The sequence below is a fragment of the Lepidothrix coronata genome, unplaced genomic scaffold (genome assembly GCF_001604755.1).
Source record: "Lepidothrix coronata isolate B3197 unplaced genomic scaffold, Lepidothrix_coronata-1.0 Scaffold168, whole genome shotgun sequence".
Lineage (NCBI taxonomy): Eukaryota > Metazoa > Chordata > Aves > Passeriformes > Pipridae > Lepidothrix > Lepidothrix coronata.
This window is the reverse complement of record NW_016690348.1, coordinates 434,690-454,812: the sequence shown is the minus strand read 5'-3', so window position 1 is coordinate 454,812 and position 20,123 is coordinate 434,690. Positions and strand designations below refer to the sequence as shown.

Here is a 20,123-nt window from a genome sequence, read left to right as displayed (position 1 = left end):
CACATAGTTCCAGGGAAAAGCACCACAATGAGAGTTTTAGCATTTAAGTGACTTTATGTGACATTAAAGGATTTAGCATTTAAGTGACATTAAAGACTTCAATTGTTATTTTCCTCTTTGCTTAATTGAATGAGTAGGCACAGATAGAGCAGTTATCTATCTTTTGTGGGGCAGGGGAAGAGGGACAGAACTGCTACTGTTGAAATAGAAGATTTAAACAATTTCCAGGAAAACATGAGTAGTAAATTGCTCTTTGTCCCCTTCTGCTTGTTAAGAGCTATTTGAAAAGCACTGTGGGGTCTAGCTGAAACAGGGAGTATACTTACAGAAGGTAAGATGGTGATCTAGATCTAGAATCTACTTTCATAAACAAGGGGGGGGATTTTTATTAACTTGGATTTTTATTGATTTTTTTAAATTATTTTTTAATTCTAGAGTAACCACTAATAAGTTGTTGCTGTCAATTATCATCATTCTGGAACTGGCCATCCTAGGAGGTGTGGTCTACTACAGATTCTTCCGCAGCAGATGAATCTTCATGATGGAGATGAACTTTTCCACTGTTGAGGAACAGGATGGGCTGTCTGTTCCCTTTGATTGTCTGAGGATTGAACTGAGTGGTGAGACAGCACATTCACCTGAAACTGTACTGACACTAAAAAGAGAGAGAATGGGAGTAAAAGGAAAATGCAGAGACAGACTTGAACTACCGGTAAGATTAATAAGAAGGTAATAAATATTTTATTGTCTCATTTTGTATATACTTAACTAAATGAATAAATTTTGGTATGTAATAAAGTAGCCACCAATCAATGGAAAAGCTAGTTTATTTAAAAATTGAGAAGTTAACAGTATTTGCCAAGTGTTGACAATCTATCCACTGAAGTGCCTCAGCCGAGCTCTGCAATGTCCAATATACCCACTGCTTTGGGTTCTTAAATCCTCACTTGCTCTTCACTGTCAGATTCATCTGGAGAACTGGGTGTTGGGAGTCCATCAAAAGCGGTGTGTGCTCCTTCTCTTGTCTGCCCAAAGCACGATGCTATCACATCAACTGCAAGACTAGCAGTTGCATTCACTGCTTCTTGAGAAGCTCCAAGCAATGGATTGACTTCAACCATGTCTACAGCTGAAAGCATTCCTGTGAAAGTGATTCACAGCTTTGTTACTCTGACAAAGGGTACAACATCCTGCAAGGTCTCTTTAGGAGCCTTTTATTCATTGCAGCAAGTCTGGTATTTGGGCTTGTGACCTACTCTACCCTGTGGACAAGTAAGACTGGCTCTCAAGTGAGGGATGAGGTTATTGTTCTCAGATGCCAGTTTGTGTTTTTAACTTGGTTCTTTCTTACATCACCACTACCTCATCCATTCATGCTTTTAGCATTCAGAAAAACTAAGTTTGATGTTCCATACACATTTATGAGAGGAATGTTTTTTTAATTTTGTTTTCTCCCAGTCCAAAAATGAGGGGATATAAAAAGACATCTCACCTAGTATTCTTTTGCCATCCTATTCATGATTCTATTGACTCTAGTGTCTGGTTGTGATTTTTATTTCCTTCTTTCACTACAAATAACATTGTTTAAACACATTAAATAAAATCTCCATGGCATAAGATGAAAGTCCTCATATATCGAGTCAACTGCAGTATATTTTGTGAAAGCTTGATTTGTTAGCCTTGAATCCTAGAATGGAACTTCAGACTGTTTAAAATTGTTTGCACCCATTTGTTTATTCTGGATCCCCCTTTTTACATCTTACCTCATGTCTTTAGGATTAGGGGACAGTATTACACATTTCTGACATTAGTTGTTAATATATTGTGTATTTTATTTCCTTTTCGTAAGTTGAAGTTGTTGATGGTTAAGCTGCTTCCAACACCAAGGGTATTGCCCAACCATAGGACTACTTTTGCCCTTACTAAAGGCTGAATTGACTTTACAGGCACCTTTGCTTTGACTACATTTATCTTATGTAGTTATGCAGGAAAAACAACCAATATGAGCTCTGTGTATCTTGTCCTGTCCTTGCTTAGCCCCATACTGCTGGTCAGCTCCTACCTGTGTTGTGTATTTCCTCTGTGATGTACATGCCTTCTCTGTAAGTTAATCCACCTAGAACAGGAGTCCCCGTTGCTGGAGCCAGTGAGGGATCAAAAGCATCAATGTCAAAACTCAGGTGAATTGGTCTCTGTCTCCTGAGACAGAATAAAACAAGAAAAGCAATCTCAGAACTTTAACTTTTTCTGCATGCATTTCCTACTGTCCAGGCTGATCAGCAAAGTAGCATTGAGCTCAGTGATGCTAAAAGCTTCCCCTATGCCCTATACCAAAAAAGGATTCTTTTTTTTTAAATATCTTTGGACTCTGAAACATCTGTTAGCTCAGTACACATGGGGAAAACTGAAATTCATCTTTCTAGTTTGACTGAGCATCTGCTCAGGTGTGATTTGGTTGAAGATAAGTACTTTAGTTCTAACCACTTTATCTGATATTTGTCTCCTTAGTTGGAAAAATGTAGAGAAATGTATGATACAATCCAGCCTTTTCTCCCTTTGTACAGAAAGCCAGGGTGAAAGGCTGAACCACTGATGTGCATGGCATCTAGGATGGAGGAAGCACCAAGCTTGAGGATTTCACTAACAGCTCAGCAAGATGAGCATTTTTCAGGTCCATAGTTGAAGACTGCCTCCAAACCATACCATGTAGCCTAGTTGATGAAGAAATAAAGGATAATTTTTAACCTAAAATGTTAGTTACTTACTATATCAAGTCTGCCAACTGATGACAGCTTAATAAATTGGACACTGCTTGTCATGAGTTATATAAGTGATAGACTGTACTTCCAACTTACTGCAGATGCTCAGTAGGGAGAAGCATCTGGATTAGCATCTTTTTTACTTGGCACAGCTGCAGCTAGGAAAGGTGAGCACACCTTTAGAAAACAACAGCATGCAGCACAAGTCCTAACCTGTGGTGAGAGGTTACCCTAACTCTGACCCTCTCCCTGTTCCTAGACTATCATGATACGCTCCCTGACTGGGTTCCCCAAACTTGAACAAGGTTAGCAAAGACAGCAGTAGTGAACTGCAGTAAGGGAGTGGTTACAGTGAACTTTACCAGCTGCACTGAAAGTAGCAGCCACCACCAGGACAGCAGGGGTGAGCACAGTCTAAGGAGGACGCCTTTAAATGCTTCCACCTCACGCGCTAACAGCTGAATTTGAGTTACTGTCAAGTTGCTATATTATTTTTTAAAGTATAATGGGTATCCTGGACTCTGAGTTGATTCAAACATCAAACTGCAGAAAAATGCAGAATTCCTTAAAAAACAGAACCAAAACGTATAAAACAGAGCCCCAGCTGTACTCACTAATGTAACCTCTCATAGCTTTTTGCCAAACACTGCAAAATGGTTGCAGTTCAAGATGTGGAAGTCGAGGACTTTGCAATTTACTGGACATTGTCACAGTTCTGTACAGCTGCCTGACATCAAGTGACTTTCACTTAAATAACTTTCAGGAAAGTAGATATTCAACAAGAGTAGTTTAAATCAGATAATAGTTTGTTACCTGCCCATCAGCTGTTCAAATGTTCTTTCCATAACTTTCCGAATTCCAAGGCGATCAATATCCCTCATGGAAAAATACTGGATGTCATACTTCTTCAAAATATAGCTGTTAAAATAATTTTTTTAAAACAATTGTTACCAGTCTAAGCTTAAATCTAGCAATGCTTGTGAACATGATTTCAAGCTCATGATTTCAGCCTTTACAAAAAACTCTTTAATCTAAACCAACTTACTATTCAGCAGGATCCACATCCCTCAAACCAATGTACACAATATCAGATGCTGAAAGACAGGGCTTTATCCAGGAAAAGCCAGGAAGTTGTGGTACCTGAAAGCAATGGTTTGGTATTACATTAGTTTAATGACATATACAACAAAACTGTATTTAATGCTTCCCTCAGAACTTGGTATTTATTTATAACATCCTTTCTCTGTCTAAACAGAGAAACTTGAAAGTGGAATCCTGATGTAATCAGTCCTTACTTTCAACTCAGGTAAAGTGGTACAACTTTACCTGAGCTGAATGTTAATGGATGAAGTTTTTAACTCTTCTACATTCTCCAGTTTGAAGAGAAGGAGGAATAAAAAGCCCAAACCCACAAGCAGTAAGTAATTATCATCAGTGAGTGTAAGGGGGAATGATAAGAAACTAGATGCCCAGATGCAGATCACTTACCCAGTGCATTTAATGGCAGTGATGTGTAACTTACCCAGTATATCAGGCTTAAATGGAAAAATGAAAACCAAGGCACCTGTATATTTTTAGGAGAACCACCAAAGTCATGGAAACTTTGTTCCAAAACCAGTATTAAGAATGGACAAATTCAAAGAATTCAAATTCAAAGTAAGAAGTTAAAAACAAAAAAAGATTTAAAAAAAGAGCAGGACAAGATGTTGGGCCTCCACAGTGGGTTACATCATACTGGTTTTAATACAGAACTGAAGAGAGCAGATCTAGGACAGCAACTGAAAGATTACGAGATCACAATTTTTCAGCTTTGGTAATTAAGTAGTCATGTTATGCAATATAGAAATCGTTCAGTTAGTAATATCTACTAAGTTTAGGAGTGCTTTAAATTAACTTATGTTTCTCTTCTTCTCCCAGCTCTGAAAATGGCTACAGCCAACACAGCTGTCACACAGCAAGGCGGTTTTGTTTCCCTCTTATACTTCTCAATTATTAATTTTATTCTAGTTACAATATTGGATTTGTTTTTGAAGGCTAACCCACACATAGCTATATTTAGTTACATTGGGATTAAACTGGCACAGATTATGAAAGTATTTGTTACTCTGGGGCAATGAATTCAGAAGAGGGATAAATGGAGACCGCTACGAAAAATAATTCAGGTTTCCAAAATGAACAGCCACAAAACCCATCACCATACCATAAACTGAGCATAGTATTGATAATATTGTCAGATACTCTCTAGTGTCAATGATTCAGCAGATTTAATACTGCCAATTTTAAGTACACCTCTTTGACTGTACATAAATAAAACTGCCTTAACTGCCTTTGGCAGGCTGTGTTTTTGCTTTGTTGCAGTAGAAAAGGAGTTGCTGGTAGTAAAACCAAAGGTGCAGGCATTTTCATGGTAAGGTATTAATAGCAGTTTGTGAGTTTGAATGGTTCCAGGAGCCCTGAAGCAGTCAGGAAAGGAGGACAGTCAATTTTTTTGTCCCATTACTGACTTAGCTGCTCTACTACGTGAGAGTGAGAGAGTGAGCCACATGCACTTGTGCACACATATCATGGTTCGCTCCAGAAAGTCAAGGCAAGTATTAGCCAGGCAAACTATTGGGCAGACTATTGGCAAATGATTGACCAGACAAGCTGAGGCACATTCTGCTACTGCTAAACAGTTGCTGTGGAAGCCTTGTGGTACCAGCAGGATATATGTTGGTTTTCCTTCCTCTAAAGAGGGTAAGAAAACCCCCTGAGTGCACACACGTTTGTGTAACTGCACACCCAGGTCAAGGAGCTTGTGTCAGATGCTTCTGCACAGCATCCTGACTGCTAGAATTTAGGTGGACTTGTGAGGAGATATCAGAACCAGCACCATGCCTGAGTAGCTTGTCTCTAAGCATAGCCCAATCTTACTCTTTGTTTACTGCTGCCACTGGCAAGAGTCCTGCTCCCCCACTGACCCCAGAAAGCTCATAGTAATCTTTTAGCATGTTGGGGATCAAGGGGAAATATAAAAAAAAATTACTGCTTTTCTGTGTTGTTCAAGAACTGGAGCTCAGCAGACCAGAGATCAGTAATGGATACAGAGGAAGCCAATTTCTCCTCCTTCTTCAGCTATCAGAGAACAGTTTTGTTCTGTTCTCACCAAACTGTTCACTTTAGGTGAGCTCTAAAATTCACAAAATTTTCTCTTGCTCTTCCTTTGTCTCCTGCAAAAGTGGATATAGTTGCCAAAAAGAAAAAAAATCACCCCCTCTAAGCTTATGGGCAAGAAACTAGAAATACAGTAACCTTTTATATTAACCCTGTGTTCTGGGGGTATTCCAAAAAGCCCCATTAATTTTGCATTACTTTGGGAATTCCAAATTGTATAGACCACACAAGAATTACTAGAAAGAGGAAAGTATGTAAAAACACCAAGTGACTTCTGGATGGAAATCATTCAAAAGAATTTGCAGGAGAAGAGCAGAAGAGCTTTACCATACAACTGCAGTATTGCCATGCTGAACAGGTACTAACACAGCAGTATCTTTAGTAGCCATAAAGATTTTAAACATGCTTGATCTTGTTTGGAAGAGGCATACTTTCAGCAACACAGCACCCCCAAAATTTATCAGAGAGAAAAGAGAAATCTAACAGTAATAACTAGCAATGCAGAATGCCAGAATAAAGTGGCCAGGTTTTCTGCAGCTCCAGCATCCATTCTCAATATGCAGCTGCTGATCCTGCTCCCACTCTCCAGCCTAAGCTTCAGCAGAAGCAGATTGTTGTTTTTAAGTCCCTACTGCAAAGGCCTCGGCTGCCACTGCCACGTCTTCAGTAGATGCTGTAGGTTCCTGAACAGGGCAATACAGCCAAGCCAGAAAGGGTTCACAGGCCATAGGTCAACCTACTGTTAAGCATCTTGACAGCAGCAAAACCAGGCCATGTACATTCCATGTGTCCCAGTAAACAGCTCTGTTTGATAAATTTGACCTCTTTCCAAGACTATCTCTTTAAAAGCACACTATAAGCAGGTACAGCTGTTCTGATGTGTAATATTTGCCAGTGGAGACAACACCAGGGACTAGATTGTGCAGGAGCCGCCCTTGTCAGGCCCCAAGGTTGTCAAAACATGGAGGAGCCAAACTAAGCAAAAGCAGTGTGCCAGGTATACAGGAACCAGCTGTCACTGGAGGTGAGCTCAGCACAGCTCTCACAGGCTGGCCTGTGGGGGAGGTTCCTGCTCATTTGGTAGCAGTGCTGCCGTTGCCCAGCCTGGGCGACAACCCCACTCATTCTGTAGAAGCAATGCCACAGTCAGCTGCTGCATACAGCTGGTGTGAACTCTGGCTCACTGTACAGCCCCCAAGGGGGCCAACATACAGGAAAGCTTTTTCTCATTCTTAAGTGTGTGTATCTGTATTTACATGTGTGTATGGCACTTGTGTGTACGTGTGCATGCATGTGCACATGTACACACACAACAATACATGGTTTTTGTTGTGCTCAGATAGAAGAGGTCTGCATTTGCAGCAGGTAAGAAAGTACCTCACACCAGAAATGGTAAAATGTTATGAGGATGCCATACAGGCTAAGTGTACAACCAGGACACTTACTTTATCTTGAAGCTCTCTCAAGAGAAATGAGAGAGGTTGTCCATGGAGGCTTCCAGACTGAGTTGTGAGAGGCGTGTTGATATCAGCATGTGCATCCACCCAGATCACTCCAAGGTGTGGGCACTGCTGTGCATGGCCACTGACGGAACCAAGTGCCAAGCTGGAAGTACAGTAGCAAAGTCTTTAGTCACCATTTCTCCTTCAGAACAACTGCAAGGACAATGGGAAGTCTCTGCAACTTCAGTCAGCCATACTGTCATGTTTGCATACATCAGACAGGTGTGACAATTAAGGGTGCATCCCATACAAACTGCATGGCATGCCACTATCGTGATTCCAGGAGACTCCCAAGTAACTCTGTGGGACTATACTCTTAGCACTCTCTGCTGTCAGCCTTCCCACACTCTTAATTTTCACCTGCTCTAGATCCAAATAATCTAGAAAATCTAGTCTGCTGTTCACCCATTTTTCATTCTAGTCATGACACCTCCACCCACAATTCATTCTTACATGCCCTACCTTCTTCAACCAATTCTCAGGCCAAAGGTTAGTGAAAAAGAGGAAAAAGATCCACATGTTATAAGATCTATAACAAAATTGTCTGTGTGCAGGCATTACAAACCTATCCTAAGAGCTGATGGGCAAAAGAGATGTCACAAAACATTCAACAGTAAAGAAACTAAAGCAGTTGCTATAAAGAAACCTGATGACACAAACCTTCCCAAACAGGAAAATCTCATTTGTATGTCTCCAGATCACTGACCAGTCTAGAACTAAGCAGAACTGTCTTAGAAGGTCAGGTTTTTGTAACTGTCTTCTATGTTCACACTAAAAGCCCATACCCTATGGTATTGCAAGGAAATTACCCCAAACTGTAAGTCCCCTTCATTTTTAATTAAATTCTTACACTTCAAATGTCAACCTGCAGCATGAACCACTACTTGCTTTTAGTTCAGCTCACCTGTGATCACCTCCTAGAGTCACACATCTGTGTCCAGCAGCTACTGCTCTGCTGACAGCATCAGCCAGTACCTGGCTGGCCAAACCCACCGACCGGGGATACAAAACCAGGTTGTTGTACAGTTCATCGTTGGGAACTTGAGTGAAATCCAAATCTCCAAAGTCATGCACTTGGCATCCTGGGAACACAGCAGCAAAAGGAGAAAGTGAGTTACTTAGGTAAGTTCCCAGAAAAATGTTCAAAATGAGAAAATCAGTTGGGAAAGTATGAAAGGAACAACAGGAAGGGAATGGATCCATTTGACTCTTTGCATGCCCTTGCAAACTGGCACAGCTTTCTAGATTAGAAAGCTTAAGACAACATTATCACTTTAATTTAGTGATAAATTAAACTATGCCAGTCATAAAAAGTCACTTAGGAAAACAGTTTGGGGTTTTTAAAAATTATTTCTTGGCCATTTTTAACATGAAAAATTACAGTTTGTATTGCCATCTTCCTTCCCATTAAGGTAGTATACAGCCTTAAATGAGCTCAGCTGCTCAAAGATGGTTAGGACTACACATTTCACTAACTACATCCAAATCCTAACAGTTGCTTTCCATTTTCAAGGCCCAAAAAAATCCAGGCAATTGTATCATGAAGCTCCATCTTCAGATCAGTGTAAAACAAAGACCCAACCATGCCATCTTTCATTGCACTTTAAAGAATTGGTTAAAACTTTCAAGGCAGGCCACACATAGCAGATTCTAGCAAGTGTGTTTAGAGAAGTATCAGGTGTTCAAGAATTTCTTTCTACTTTACCCTGCCATCCTCCCTGTTCCCATTGTAGGGCAAAAAGACTTGGTTCAGCTTCTGAGTAAAAAAAGCCATTAGTTTCCTAGGATCACATCAGGTTCATATACCTTAACATGTGGCTATGGTAGAGATAGATGGACAGAATTTTGGGGTCCAAAATTCTGCGATCTTGTCCACTTTTTGTACGCATGGTACTTTCATAACTTCCTCTAATTATTTTTATAGAAAAGCCTAATCTCTGTTAAAGACATTAGATGTCTTCAGGTTTTGTTACTATGTTCTTTACAGCTATCTACTATTTTGTTACTATTTTAGGGTTCATAAACCTTGTAGCAGTTACTTTTCTCAGCTTTGTGCGTCCCTCTTCTTTAGGCCCACTGTTTTTATGTGCTTGCAGAGGACAGCTCAAGTTTCCCAGGGTGATAAGGAATGTTTTCAGTCAACTATCCAAAGGCTATCTGATTAAGATACAGTTAATTTCAGAAGTACACGCTAATCCAATACTCAAACATTAATATCTTCTCTTCCTACTATTTGTTTTAATTGTGCCTAGTGTTTTGAAAACTAAAATTAAATGACCTCAGGGCAAAGGGAAAGCTTAGTGAATAGATAGTATACAGACAAAAAAAATTCATAGTACGTGGTTAAACCATGTATCCCAAACTGATTAGAAGTGTGTATGTACCCGTGCACATTTTTTTTTGTTTGATCAGATATTAGAGAGATGAAATCAACATGCACTTTTGTCTTAATGCTTACCAAACAAAGAAAAATAGTTCATGTCAAATTATTCTCTTAGCTTCTATTTACACTCTCAGATATTAGTCCAAAACTTAAAGATCTGAATTGTTTTCCATTTCATCTGCCTGCTTGCATGTAGTTTTGATTTAAGAAATAAAAAACTTAAACTTTTTCAACTACATTATTTTGCACAACACAGAAATTGCTCAATGAACAGATGTGCTGTAGTGCAGTGCAATGTTGTGGATCTTGCTGTTATTTGGCAATCAGTGAAAGATTTTATGATGTACCTGACCAAGCAATATCCTCTTACTTTCTTTGTAGTTGGGGCAATAAGATACTAACACTTATAAATGAACAGCTTTCTAAATCCACACAGAAAGTTAAGATGAAGAATATATGGGGCCTTTTAAAAGGCTGTAGATGCAAGTCCTGAAAGCTAGAGAAAGCTGTGGGCAGATAGAAAAGCCAGCTTCCTTATATTCATTAAAAAACACAGCATCCACGCCATTTGTCAGTAAAACAGATTAGGTCTAGCCAGAATTGAAGTTCTTTTAAAATGAAAGTGTACCGTACAGTACTTACAGAGTAAACACCACAGACATTTTGCTAGTAACTAAATAATATGAAATTAAATGTGATCAAAAGTCTTTTGTTCACACTTTCAAGCTGTAACAGAAATTACATTCAAATGAAAAATATATTCTGTTTGATCCATTAGTCAATTATCAACAACACATAATTTATAACACAGAAAATTTATAACAACCAAATCCATACAAGTCAGCTCCATCAGCACTCTAGTTTAAGAGGAGATCCCTTTCCCTTTTTGAAGTGAGAGAAACAAAACAGCAGGCCTGAATAGTCTATTTCTGTTACAGGAGCGTGAAAGATATCAGGGAGATAAAGGTGCAAGCTGAGTATGAACACACAGTATAGTTCCATAACTAAGATGCACATATACACAACAGTCCTGTCAGTATGAATGACCAGCATGTAAAGGCAGCACCCTCTCTTCTATGGCTTAGGAGTGCAATCCCCCCTCTGACTGAGTTTCATCAACAGCGCTACCTGGCGGCATATTTTAGCCAAAAATTAATAAATTAGCATGAAATAGTTTGTACAATAGATCATTCCTAGGTTAACTTCTTTTGACCAGCACAGGTTAGGGAAAGGTTACACAGGCATTCAACCAGCAGACCAGGGGACAGACAGCAGTCATTTATCCGGCATGCACAGCCAGAACCAGAACCTTACCTGTATCAGGTAAAAGAAATCCACATTTTTCCTACTTAGAAGCCTTACTCAGACTTAAAGGAAAAAAAAAAAAGGTAGAAATACTAATTAAGAACATACTTAAGAAAATAAAGTTCCTGGCCTGCCTTTTCAAATAAGTTAGTGATGTAGTACTGAGGCTCAACTCAATGATGCTTATAACAGGGGCATAAGATGTCATACAGCTTTGCTAAAAAGCAAGGCTAAAGATCACTTCCTATCATCTTAAGCAAAATACACACAGTAGGCAGCAGTTACTACAGTAATTTCCCTGCACAGATTTAGAGACAACTTTCTTCTGTAAAAACAGGTGGCATTTAACTGGAAGACATCTGGGCAGCAGCAGGGAAAGCCTCCCCTCTAGTCCTCTTCTACTAGGAAACTGCACCAGTGACAGATGCAGCAAACTGACAGTAGAAGATTCAGCTTTCCAAATCCAGGCTGTCTGCTGACATTGCCCCATGGCACCCTCCTGTAACAAATATAACAGCTCTACAAGGCAGCAAATGGGAACTGGAACAAAACTATATGGAACATGATATAGAAATGGTCTCCCGACACTGCCAGTATACACTGGATCTTTGTGAGCTGGACATTTAAAAAAGTCCTAAATGGGAAAAGTAAATCTTTCCTCTTCAGGGTGAACTACTTCAAAAGAATCTGGAAATTTCAGGTAACAGACCTTACTTCATACTATGTGTTATATAAAGCTGTTTACATGAAAGCATCACTCCTGCAAACTGTTTTCTCAGATTATAGACCCATTTATCAAATCACCAGACACAGAAAGGTTTTTTCAGAAGCAATGACTATTATGAACAATGTTTATAGACAAACTTAACATTTTACTTCCTGTGAACAAAACAAAGTTAACATCCTTTTCAGTGTAAGTCTATTGGCTTATGGTGCAGACTTTATAATCATTTCTCAGAGACACTGTCAAAATGTTACACAACAGCAAACAAATGGCTCAATTCATTATGAGCAGTGCATTCCGAAGGGTTTTTTTTAAAGACAGTTTTAACCATCCAGCATTATCCAGGGCGCGTGTGCGTTAAAACTATACAAAGTGCAAAGTTAGGCTAGCAACTAGGTTAGCAAGGTTCTTACTACAAGAGACTCAGAGTTCAGCAGCCTAGTTTAATCATAACCTTCTTGCTTGGAAGTTCATTACACAGCATCTAATTCTCTTTAAACTGAATGCGTATCTGCTGGAAGAAATCTCCTACTGGAATACAGACATTGGTTAAATAGGTTTCTGTCATCTCTAAAATTTCACTTCCTAAAAGGCAAGTTCTTGTCTGAGCAATTCCCACCCATTTGGAATTTTGAAAGGTCTGGTTTAAGACAAAGTTTCGGTAGTGTATGATTTAAAAGGCTTCAGCTCATACAACAGTAACTAGCAAACCCAATTCCAACTGCTACCATAAGTCTCTAGTCTCAGGTTGTCCCTTGTATGAAATGAGGAAAAAAAGTATTTTGCCAACCCCAAATCAAGCAGCCACCTCATTTCCCTCTGAAAACTGCTTGTAACTTTAATCTCTTATGAAATCCAGTGCATTTGACCTGAAGAGGTCTTCAAAAACGTCAGTATCAGCTGTTGGGAAACATTTGCACTGTGGCTTGCATCAGAGAGAAGGGTGTAGCTATTGCGTCTGCCACATGACCAAACCCTGCACAAGTTCTAATTCCCTTCAAATAAGCTTAACCCAGAAGCAGTTCCTGATAACTAGAGCACAGTGGGGCACTTATAGCCACAGGGAATCATAATGCCAAAACAACTTTCCTCAGCAACAAGCACCTTGTGCTTTAGGTTGCTACAGAAGTAAGTAGTTATTATATTAGTTAACACAGACAGGTAACACTTCAGAGGAAGGGAGAGCAGAATATATCAGAGGTTACTGAAGTTGTCTTCCTCCCTCTTACCAGCTGCAAGAAACTAACCACTAATCTAATCACTTCACTTCTTCCTATTCAAATGAAACTTAACTCATTACCCAAGTTTTCCCTCTGTCATCTCTCTTTGTGCCCCTCCCCAATAACTCCACTCCTTCAATACCATTCATAGTAGTAAAAATAAAACAGCATGGGATCTGAATTTACTCCAATCCAGAGAGAATTATATATGTGCAGAAATTCAGCTGTCATGTATTAAAACTAATTTTATAATATAAAAGTATCAAGGATGAAGGGCATCACCATAAACCCAAAGAAATACAAAACTTCCAAGAGCTCTGTTCATTGGTCCTTGAATCTAGTCTCCCTTTATTGAAAGATTAGAAAGAAATAATCAGTTCAGGTTTCCTGATCTTCATCAGGATAGCTTAATTTTTTAGATGTATTTAAACTAAACCGATACATGGAACAATTACAGTTAAAGCACCAAGTGACATTTACCCCAAATTAATAAAGTTTCTTTTAAAGCCAACTTCATAGATAATTCATAACCTCAACTGTGCATCAGCCAAGTGGGAAAGGGAAAAACAAACATCAAATCAATGACTGACACAAAGCTTTTTGTTCGAAAGCAAAACCAAGCAGATTTACATTCCATCAGTGTGGGGAAGGGAAGATAATCAGAATCAACCTACTGCAAGGACTGCTGACTCTATACATTTTCACTGTTGGCATTTTTCTTGTAACTTCCAAGGCTAGTTGTTATCATGCAAATATCAAGGAGTACAGCATTCAAAAGGGTAAACCATAACTGCTATCAGAGTACACTTCTCCAGCTCTAGAAGCTGAGCCTCTCATGCTCAAGGCAAGCTAGCAGATGAGGTCTGTGGGGAAGCAGTAACCTAAAAACAGCCTTGGTAGAGGCCTTCCCAAAACAGCTCTCCTGCAAAACCCCAGCAGGGCTCCTTCTGCCTGCCTGGTCATCAGAGCTGGTTCCTGGCTGCCTTCCCTCATGGAGTGGAGCAGCACCTGCCCCGATGCATTCTGACAACTGGCATAATTTCAATGATTCACTGCAAATGAACCGGCCCATTTGGCTGTGCTTTGATTTTTGACAAACCACTGGTCTTTGAAGCTAACCAATCATAGCTAATCCACATTTGAGAAGTAAACAAGAATAAGAGTGTCTTGGATCTTTATCTATCCCTGTATATGAAAAAAAAAAAAGATGTAACTTATTCTAGTTCCAAAAATAAGCTACAGTACTACATAAGCATGTTTTACTGCTATTATTAAACAGAATTGTTTAGGCATGCTTGTGTCTAAGGGAAAGAAAGGAAAGAGGACTGCCATTTACCATTCTGTTTCAGGGGAAAAAAGTGGGGAGGGAGAGAGCATGCCTGGGTAAAAAAAGTGCATTCCTATTTCTGCTTTGTAGGGCAGAAGACCTAGCTGTTAGTCTAACCTCTTCATGCTATATCCAAAATATTTTTTTCCCTGAGAATGTCCCTAGCAAATGAATACTTAACTTTGATAGTACTGACACCAGATGCAATCAGAAAAAAAAAAATACAAGCAGTAGCATTTCTTATCTCAGCAATGCAGAGATCTAACTAAACAACATGTTGCTTAAGTGCCAGCAGTTGTTTAAAATTTTGTCTGTCTCCCATTTCAACTTTATCAACTGCAGAAAATGTGAGGACAGTCTAAAAGAGCCAGATCTTGATGCTATCTACACAATGAATTTAGACTTTATTGGAATTCTACAGATTAGAGATATTTGACTAATGTCTTTACAAGCCTAAAATACTGAGTTTTTAAGAGAAACAGCTGAGGTAAGAGCTAGTGCTAAACTAGAATCTAATCCAAGAACACTGCATTCCTGACAGATCTTGTTTCTAACATAAATGGGTCTTTGTCAAACTACAGACTGTAAACGCAATCTTAACTCAAATATAGGCAAGCAGAATAATACAAATATCAAATATCAAATTCTTCAGGGATACAGGCAGCTCTTTAAACATATATTTACTGGATGGACTGATGAAAATTATTTTCCCAACAATGCAGCTGTAACTCTTGCCACTGCACATGTGCTGAACCCCAGTACCTGTATGCATAATTGGTACATAATCAAAAAACTGCTTATCTTCCTCCTAAACTCTTCACCCAAGAAGATTTAGGTGGAAAAAGAGGAGATATATGTAGAATAAGCTGCTTCATGATTTATTGTTAAGACTGAAACTAACCATATGGGCTATGTTGGTGAGACAGCAAAGTTGAATTCTATTTTTGGCAGCAGATGTCAATAGCAGTCCAATGGTTTTGGGCAAAGCAGGAGCATAAGTCCAGTGACATGGGAATTAGCAGCTCCACTCCTCTTTTAAAGGAGGTTACTCCTTTCTGAGTCACTATACTGACCTCATGAAACCTACTGCTCCCAGAGAAGAACTTTTTCTGGTCAAACAAAAGAATAGTGAGATGACGGTCATTCTCTGTGACAAATCTAGTTCTACTCTGTGTGTAAGCCACATGTCTCTGCAGTCCACCAACTTGTCAAGCCAGCAACTCAGATCCAAACTTTGTTAATCAATTCTATAGTAATCCAAGCCTGACTAAACTCAGCAACCCAGCTGTATCCAGCTCTAAATAAAGAAAAAAAAATTAATTCAACAATCAACAATAGTCAACATACAAGAATGAATACTTGGGAAGAAATCGTACTAAAGTTGTTCCCATGTTAGCAAGAGCAGAGGTGCTCTAAGTCACATCAGGTGCTACAGAAGACCCAGTAGCTATCCATTATGTAAAAAAATTTGAGAAAGATCCTCTTTCCTTCAAGTAAGAGGACTAGGCAACACTCTGGATTAAAGTTTGATTAGATACTCTGCCTAATCTGGAGGAAACAGGAGAGGTCGAAGAAATTCTTACTTTAAAAAACTTCATACTTAGCACCTTCTATAGCTTAGGTCAAATGCATCTGTCACTTATCTTCCCCACTCCTTCCCACCAAAAGTCCAAGAGACTCCACATACTGCACCTATTTCTGTTTACTGTCAGAGCAATACACAGCCCTACACGCTTTTCTCCCCCATGCCAAAGAGTTATGGGTCTCTATTTCCACGTAGCACTTTTACTTCTTTGGCAAGATGGAAGGGTCCTTTAAGGTGATAATATTTTAGTTTCCCTTAGGAGAAGAACAAAGCCAACAGACAAACATCACCAAGGTGAATAAAAATCCCCACAGGCATAGTCAGTTATATCTTAAATTATCCCTGCTAGACTTGCACACCCACTGTTTTTGGCTTGGGAGCTGGACTCCTGCTACAGTAACTCTCTTCCCAAGTACACCTCCAGCTACTACCAACACGTAACAGTGTTCTGTCTGCTTCTAACAAGGGGATAAAAGTCAAGTTGGTGGCTCAGATTCATCTCTGACAGTCTGGTGCAGACTAATGATAACATCTGCCTCAGAGCTCCCTCCTCATATTTCAGCCTAAGCATAAACAAGCCATTCATAGGCAGTCACTACTTGAGGCGGTGAAGAAGTTACCATACCATGTAGGTATAGTCACACAATCTTTCAAGGGAGGGATCCTCCTGCCCCCCAAAAACAGAAAACAGAATAGTAGCTCAGAACACTGCAATAAGACTATGAAAGAACAGAAATTAGGATAGGGTGAAAGGAACAACAAAATCACCTCCCAAATACACCAGCCAGTGAAATCAAAGCACAAAACAATCCAAAAAGAGGAACCAGAAATATCTCACTCTCTCTGATGTGGCTTGAGCACTATAAACTGAAGTCACTGAATCAGGCACACATGCATATGAAAAGCCATGTAGCTGCTCCATATTAAAAGTAACAAACACAGTGCATGCATCTCACTATCTGAATGCTACCTTTTAGAGGACACTCCAGAGCACATTCATTTTATACAGGTCGAATTGAACTTGAATTACAAATGGAAAATTAATAAATCAAACTTTAAAATTCCAGGCAAACAGAAGAGTCTGATCACCAGAAATCTCTTCCACTTGAAACAAGGCAAGAGCAATTTTGACAGTTACTGTTAATACAGAGTTTTCATTACAGGAACACTGCCTGTTTCCTCCCTCTATACTTCTTTAGACTGCCCAGAATCCACCCTCGCTCTTCTACTGGGAAGCATCATTCCACATCTGACCTCACACCTGGTTCCATACTTGTAATGACAAGGAAAATCAAAGTTATAGCATTCTCTCACATCCGAGGAGGGAATGAGGGCATGCAACAACAAACACTTTCCACATGCGCACACACACACCATAGACCCTATGTCACAAATGCTTCAAAATCAGCCAATTTGACAAAGACCTCTATCTTAGATAAATGTTATTTCTTTTTAGTGGAGAAACGTGGTCTGCTGCAGTATAAGTTGCCTGTTCCTGGAAAACAATCAAGATCTCATGAAAATTATTAACTCTTGTAACAAAACAGATAAATAGAACATCCAAGTTAATAATGAGAATAATACTGTGGCTCCATTCCCTTCTTCAGAGTATGAGAAGAAAATTATAGTGTTAGAAAGACAAAGCAGCTAAAGTTTTACTGCCACTTCAGCATACCACAGCACTCCAAGTAATGGCACTATCATCACAGTACTACAGCCAAAGCTATGTTGCCAACCCAAGAAAGAAAAATAAACAGCCCCCACACAAAACCAAGCATTTGTTAAGTAAGTTTCCATGAACAATATATGTGTACAATAGAAAAGGCTACATGGTAGTGTCCTCCTTTATCTACCACTCTACCCTCAAGCAAATTGTCTTTGCTCTGTAAACCATTCCTCTGTGCATGCTGGTGACTGCCATTGTTTCAGGATGGGTCCTCACAGTAGAACCTGTTCTTTAAAGAGCTGCAGAGATTTAAGCAGCAGTAGACCAACCCCAGCTGACAAAAACAGACCAACCCTACCCCAGTGGAAGAACATGCCAGCAATAGGAAACTGCAATTGCAGAAGGAAGAAATTGTAAGGGAACAGCAACAAAATATCTCCATGTGCATTACTGATTGATGAGCAAACAGTCTATAAGCAACTAAACAGTCAAAGTATTTTTCACCTTCCACTTTTTTTTTTTAGTTTAGCTTGCTTCATTTCTATCCCCACAACATTTTGTCACTGGAATCCAGAAAAAACTTGAATTCTCTTTTCTTTCTATCTTCTACAAGTTCCTTTGAAGTGAGCTTATGTCATGCAAATGAGAGGGCTTTTTCTCCTAGTTTTTAAATTTGTCGGGTTTTGTGGTTTGTTTTTTTTTTTCTGCTAAAGAATTCTTACAAAATGGAAATATTAGCTCTGAACCACTTGAAAGAGAACTCCAAGCCTTCCATTATAAAAGTCTGTTATTAATATGAAATAAACTGTTGCCTACAGTCTTATTTTGAGTAACATCCTCCTTTCAAATCTGGTAACTTGCTCGTTTTAAATAAACTCTAAGCTCAGTAACTATTCCAGTATATAAAACTTCTTTTAGATGCCCTCTTCAACATTTTCTGAGCTTATACATCATGCTCAGTAGAATTCAAATATTGCCAAGGACAGCATGTGTCTCTACTTTGCACAAAAAAGACAGGAAGAGAATGCCTACTCATCTCATTGCAAATTGGGACTTTTCAACTTGTGAATCACAAGATATGCAGGATAAGGCTACAGGATTTACCAGAATAAGGACTACACATAATAATTGCTTTTGTTTTAAAGAGATCTTAAAATTCAGAATAAAATCGCTAGAGGATTATTAGGATTATTATCTCTGTATGCATCTTAACTCCACTGACTAACCACACAGAGAGCAGATAACAGTTCTTTCTGTGGTCCAGCCCTGCAATTCATCCCCATCATACAGTTTTCAGTTAACACTTCTCAGGTTAAAGATTCTCCAAGACAGAGTTTGGCTTTACAAGTTTCTATCCCTCATGTCCTGTTTCTAATAAACTGTGATACAGTTTTCTGCAGGTCTCAGCTTGTAGAAGGATTAGATGGAGAAGCTGAATCACAAATAAGTGCATGGGTTTCCTTGCACAAAAAGACCAGAAACTCTCCATTCACAAAGTGGTATTTGCAAGTTTTCAAAGTAAAGCTGCAGGCAAGACCTCATACACAAAACTGCAGATTTCTCCAGAAAGCTCTGAATTTCATCACCTGAAAGCATACAAGCATTTTAGGAACAAGCTACGTAGCTGGTTAGGTACATGGGAGAGAAAAAAAAAACAACAACGAAAGAAAACCCATAACCCCCCCACCTATACAGTGTGAGAAACAGAGGATCTCGTCAGGGGTTACTTTGCTGGATGCACAGAGGGCACACAGCGTTTCGAACGGCCTCTGGCTTCTCCAGCTTTCCGGGAGTCACCACGGGAACAGCACACGTCCCATGTGCCGGTGCAGCGCTCGCTGTGCGGCACAGCCGCTCCCGGCTCCCCGCTGCTCCCGAGCAGCCGGAGCGCATCGCTCGGGGAGCCGGAGCATCGGCCTCTCTTTGTTCTAGGGGACCCCGCGAGGCCCGGGTGCGGAATGCGACAAAGCCTCTCCCTCCCGGCACCGCGGCCAGGCTGCGGGCATCGCCGGCCCCAGGGCACGGCGGGTTCCGGGGGGGACTGGAAGCGGGACCCGTCTCCCCGCACCCCGCCGCGAGCGGCTGAGTCACGCTTTCCCGAAAGGGGAGGGGGGCGATGCGGGCATCCCCGCAGTCCCCGCCGCCACCCCCGCCCCGCCGCGCCGCGCGGTGCCTCACCGAGCCCGGCCAGCCGCTCCACCAGCCCCGCGGCGCGGAGGGTCGCGGGGCCGTGGTCCACTCCCCGCCGCTTCTGCGAGACAAAGAGAAGGGGAACGCGTCAGACAGCGCTGCCCGCAGCCAGGCGCCCCCCGCCCCGCGATGCCCCGCGATGCCCCGCGATGCCCCGCGATGCCCCGCGATGCCCCGCGATGCCCACCTGCCCCCGGGACAGCGGCGCTCCCACCAGCGCCACGGAGCGCGCGCGCCGGGGTGGCTGCGGCGCCGCGTCCGCCCGCGTGCGCAGGAGCCGCGCGAGGCCGCCGCGCAGGGACATGGCGC

At 40.7% G+C, this 20,123-nt stretch overlaps 2 protein-coding genes across 4 annotated transcripts in view; one reads left to right on the top strand and one right to left on the bottom strand.

The window, feature by feature from the left end:
• VTI1B (vesicle transport through interaction with t-SNAREs 1B) overlaps positions 1-2,751 on the top strand; it is a 14,997-nt gene extending 12,246 nt beyond the window's left edge. For 2 of the 3 annotated variants that reach the window (XM_017829747.1, XM_017829748.1), the window contains one exon: positions 436-820. In XM_017829747.1, coding sequence (XP_017685236.1) covers positions 436-532 — 97 coding nt within the window. In that variant the 3' untranslated portion in view covers positions 533-820. Of the gene's footprint in view, positions 1-435; positions 821-2,564 lie in introns of those variants that run through there. The other variant, XR_001877173.1, reaches the window with a different exon arrangement.
• ARG2 (arginase 2) lies at positions 810-20,123 on the bottom strand. Its single transcript, XM_017829745.1, has 8 exons — positions 20,002-20,123; positions 19,803-19,875; positions 8,319-8,496; positions 7,358-7,517; positions 3,805-3,899; positions 3,573-3,677; positions 2,063-2,199; positions 810-1,141 (listed from the first exon to the last, which is right to left on the bottom strand). The coding sequence occupies exons 1-8, from the start codon at positions 20,116-20,118 to the stop codon at positions 936-938; spliced, it is 1,071 nt and encodes a 356-aa protein (XP_017685234.1). The 5' UTR covers positions 20,119-20,123; the 3' UTR covers positions 810-935.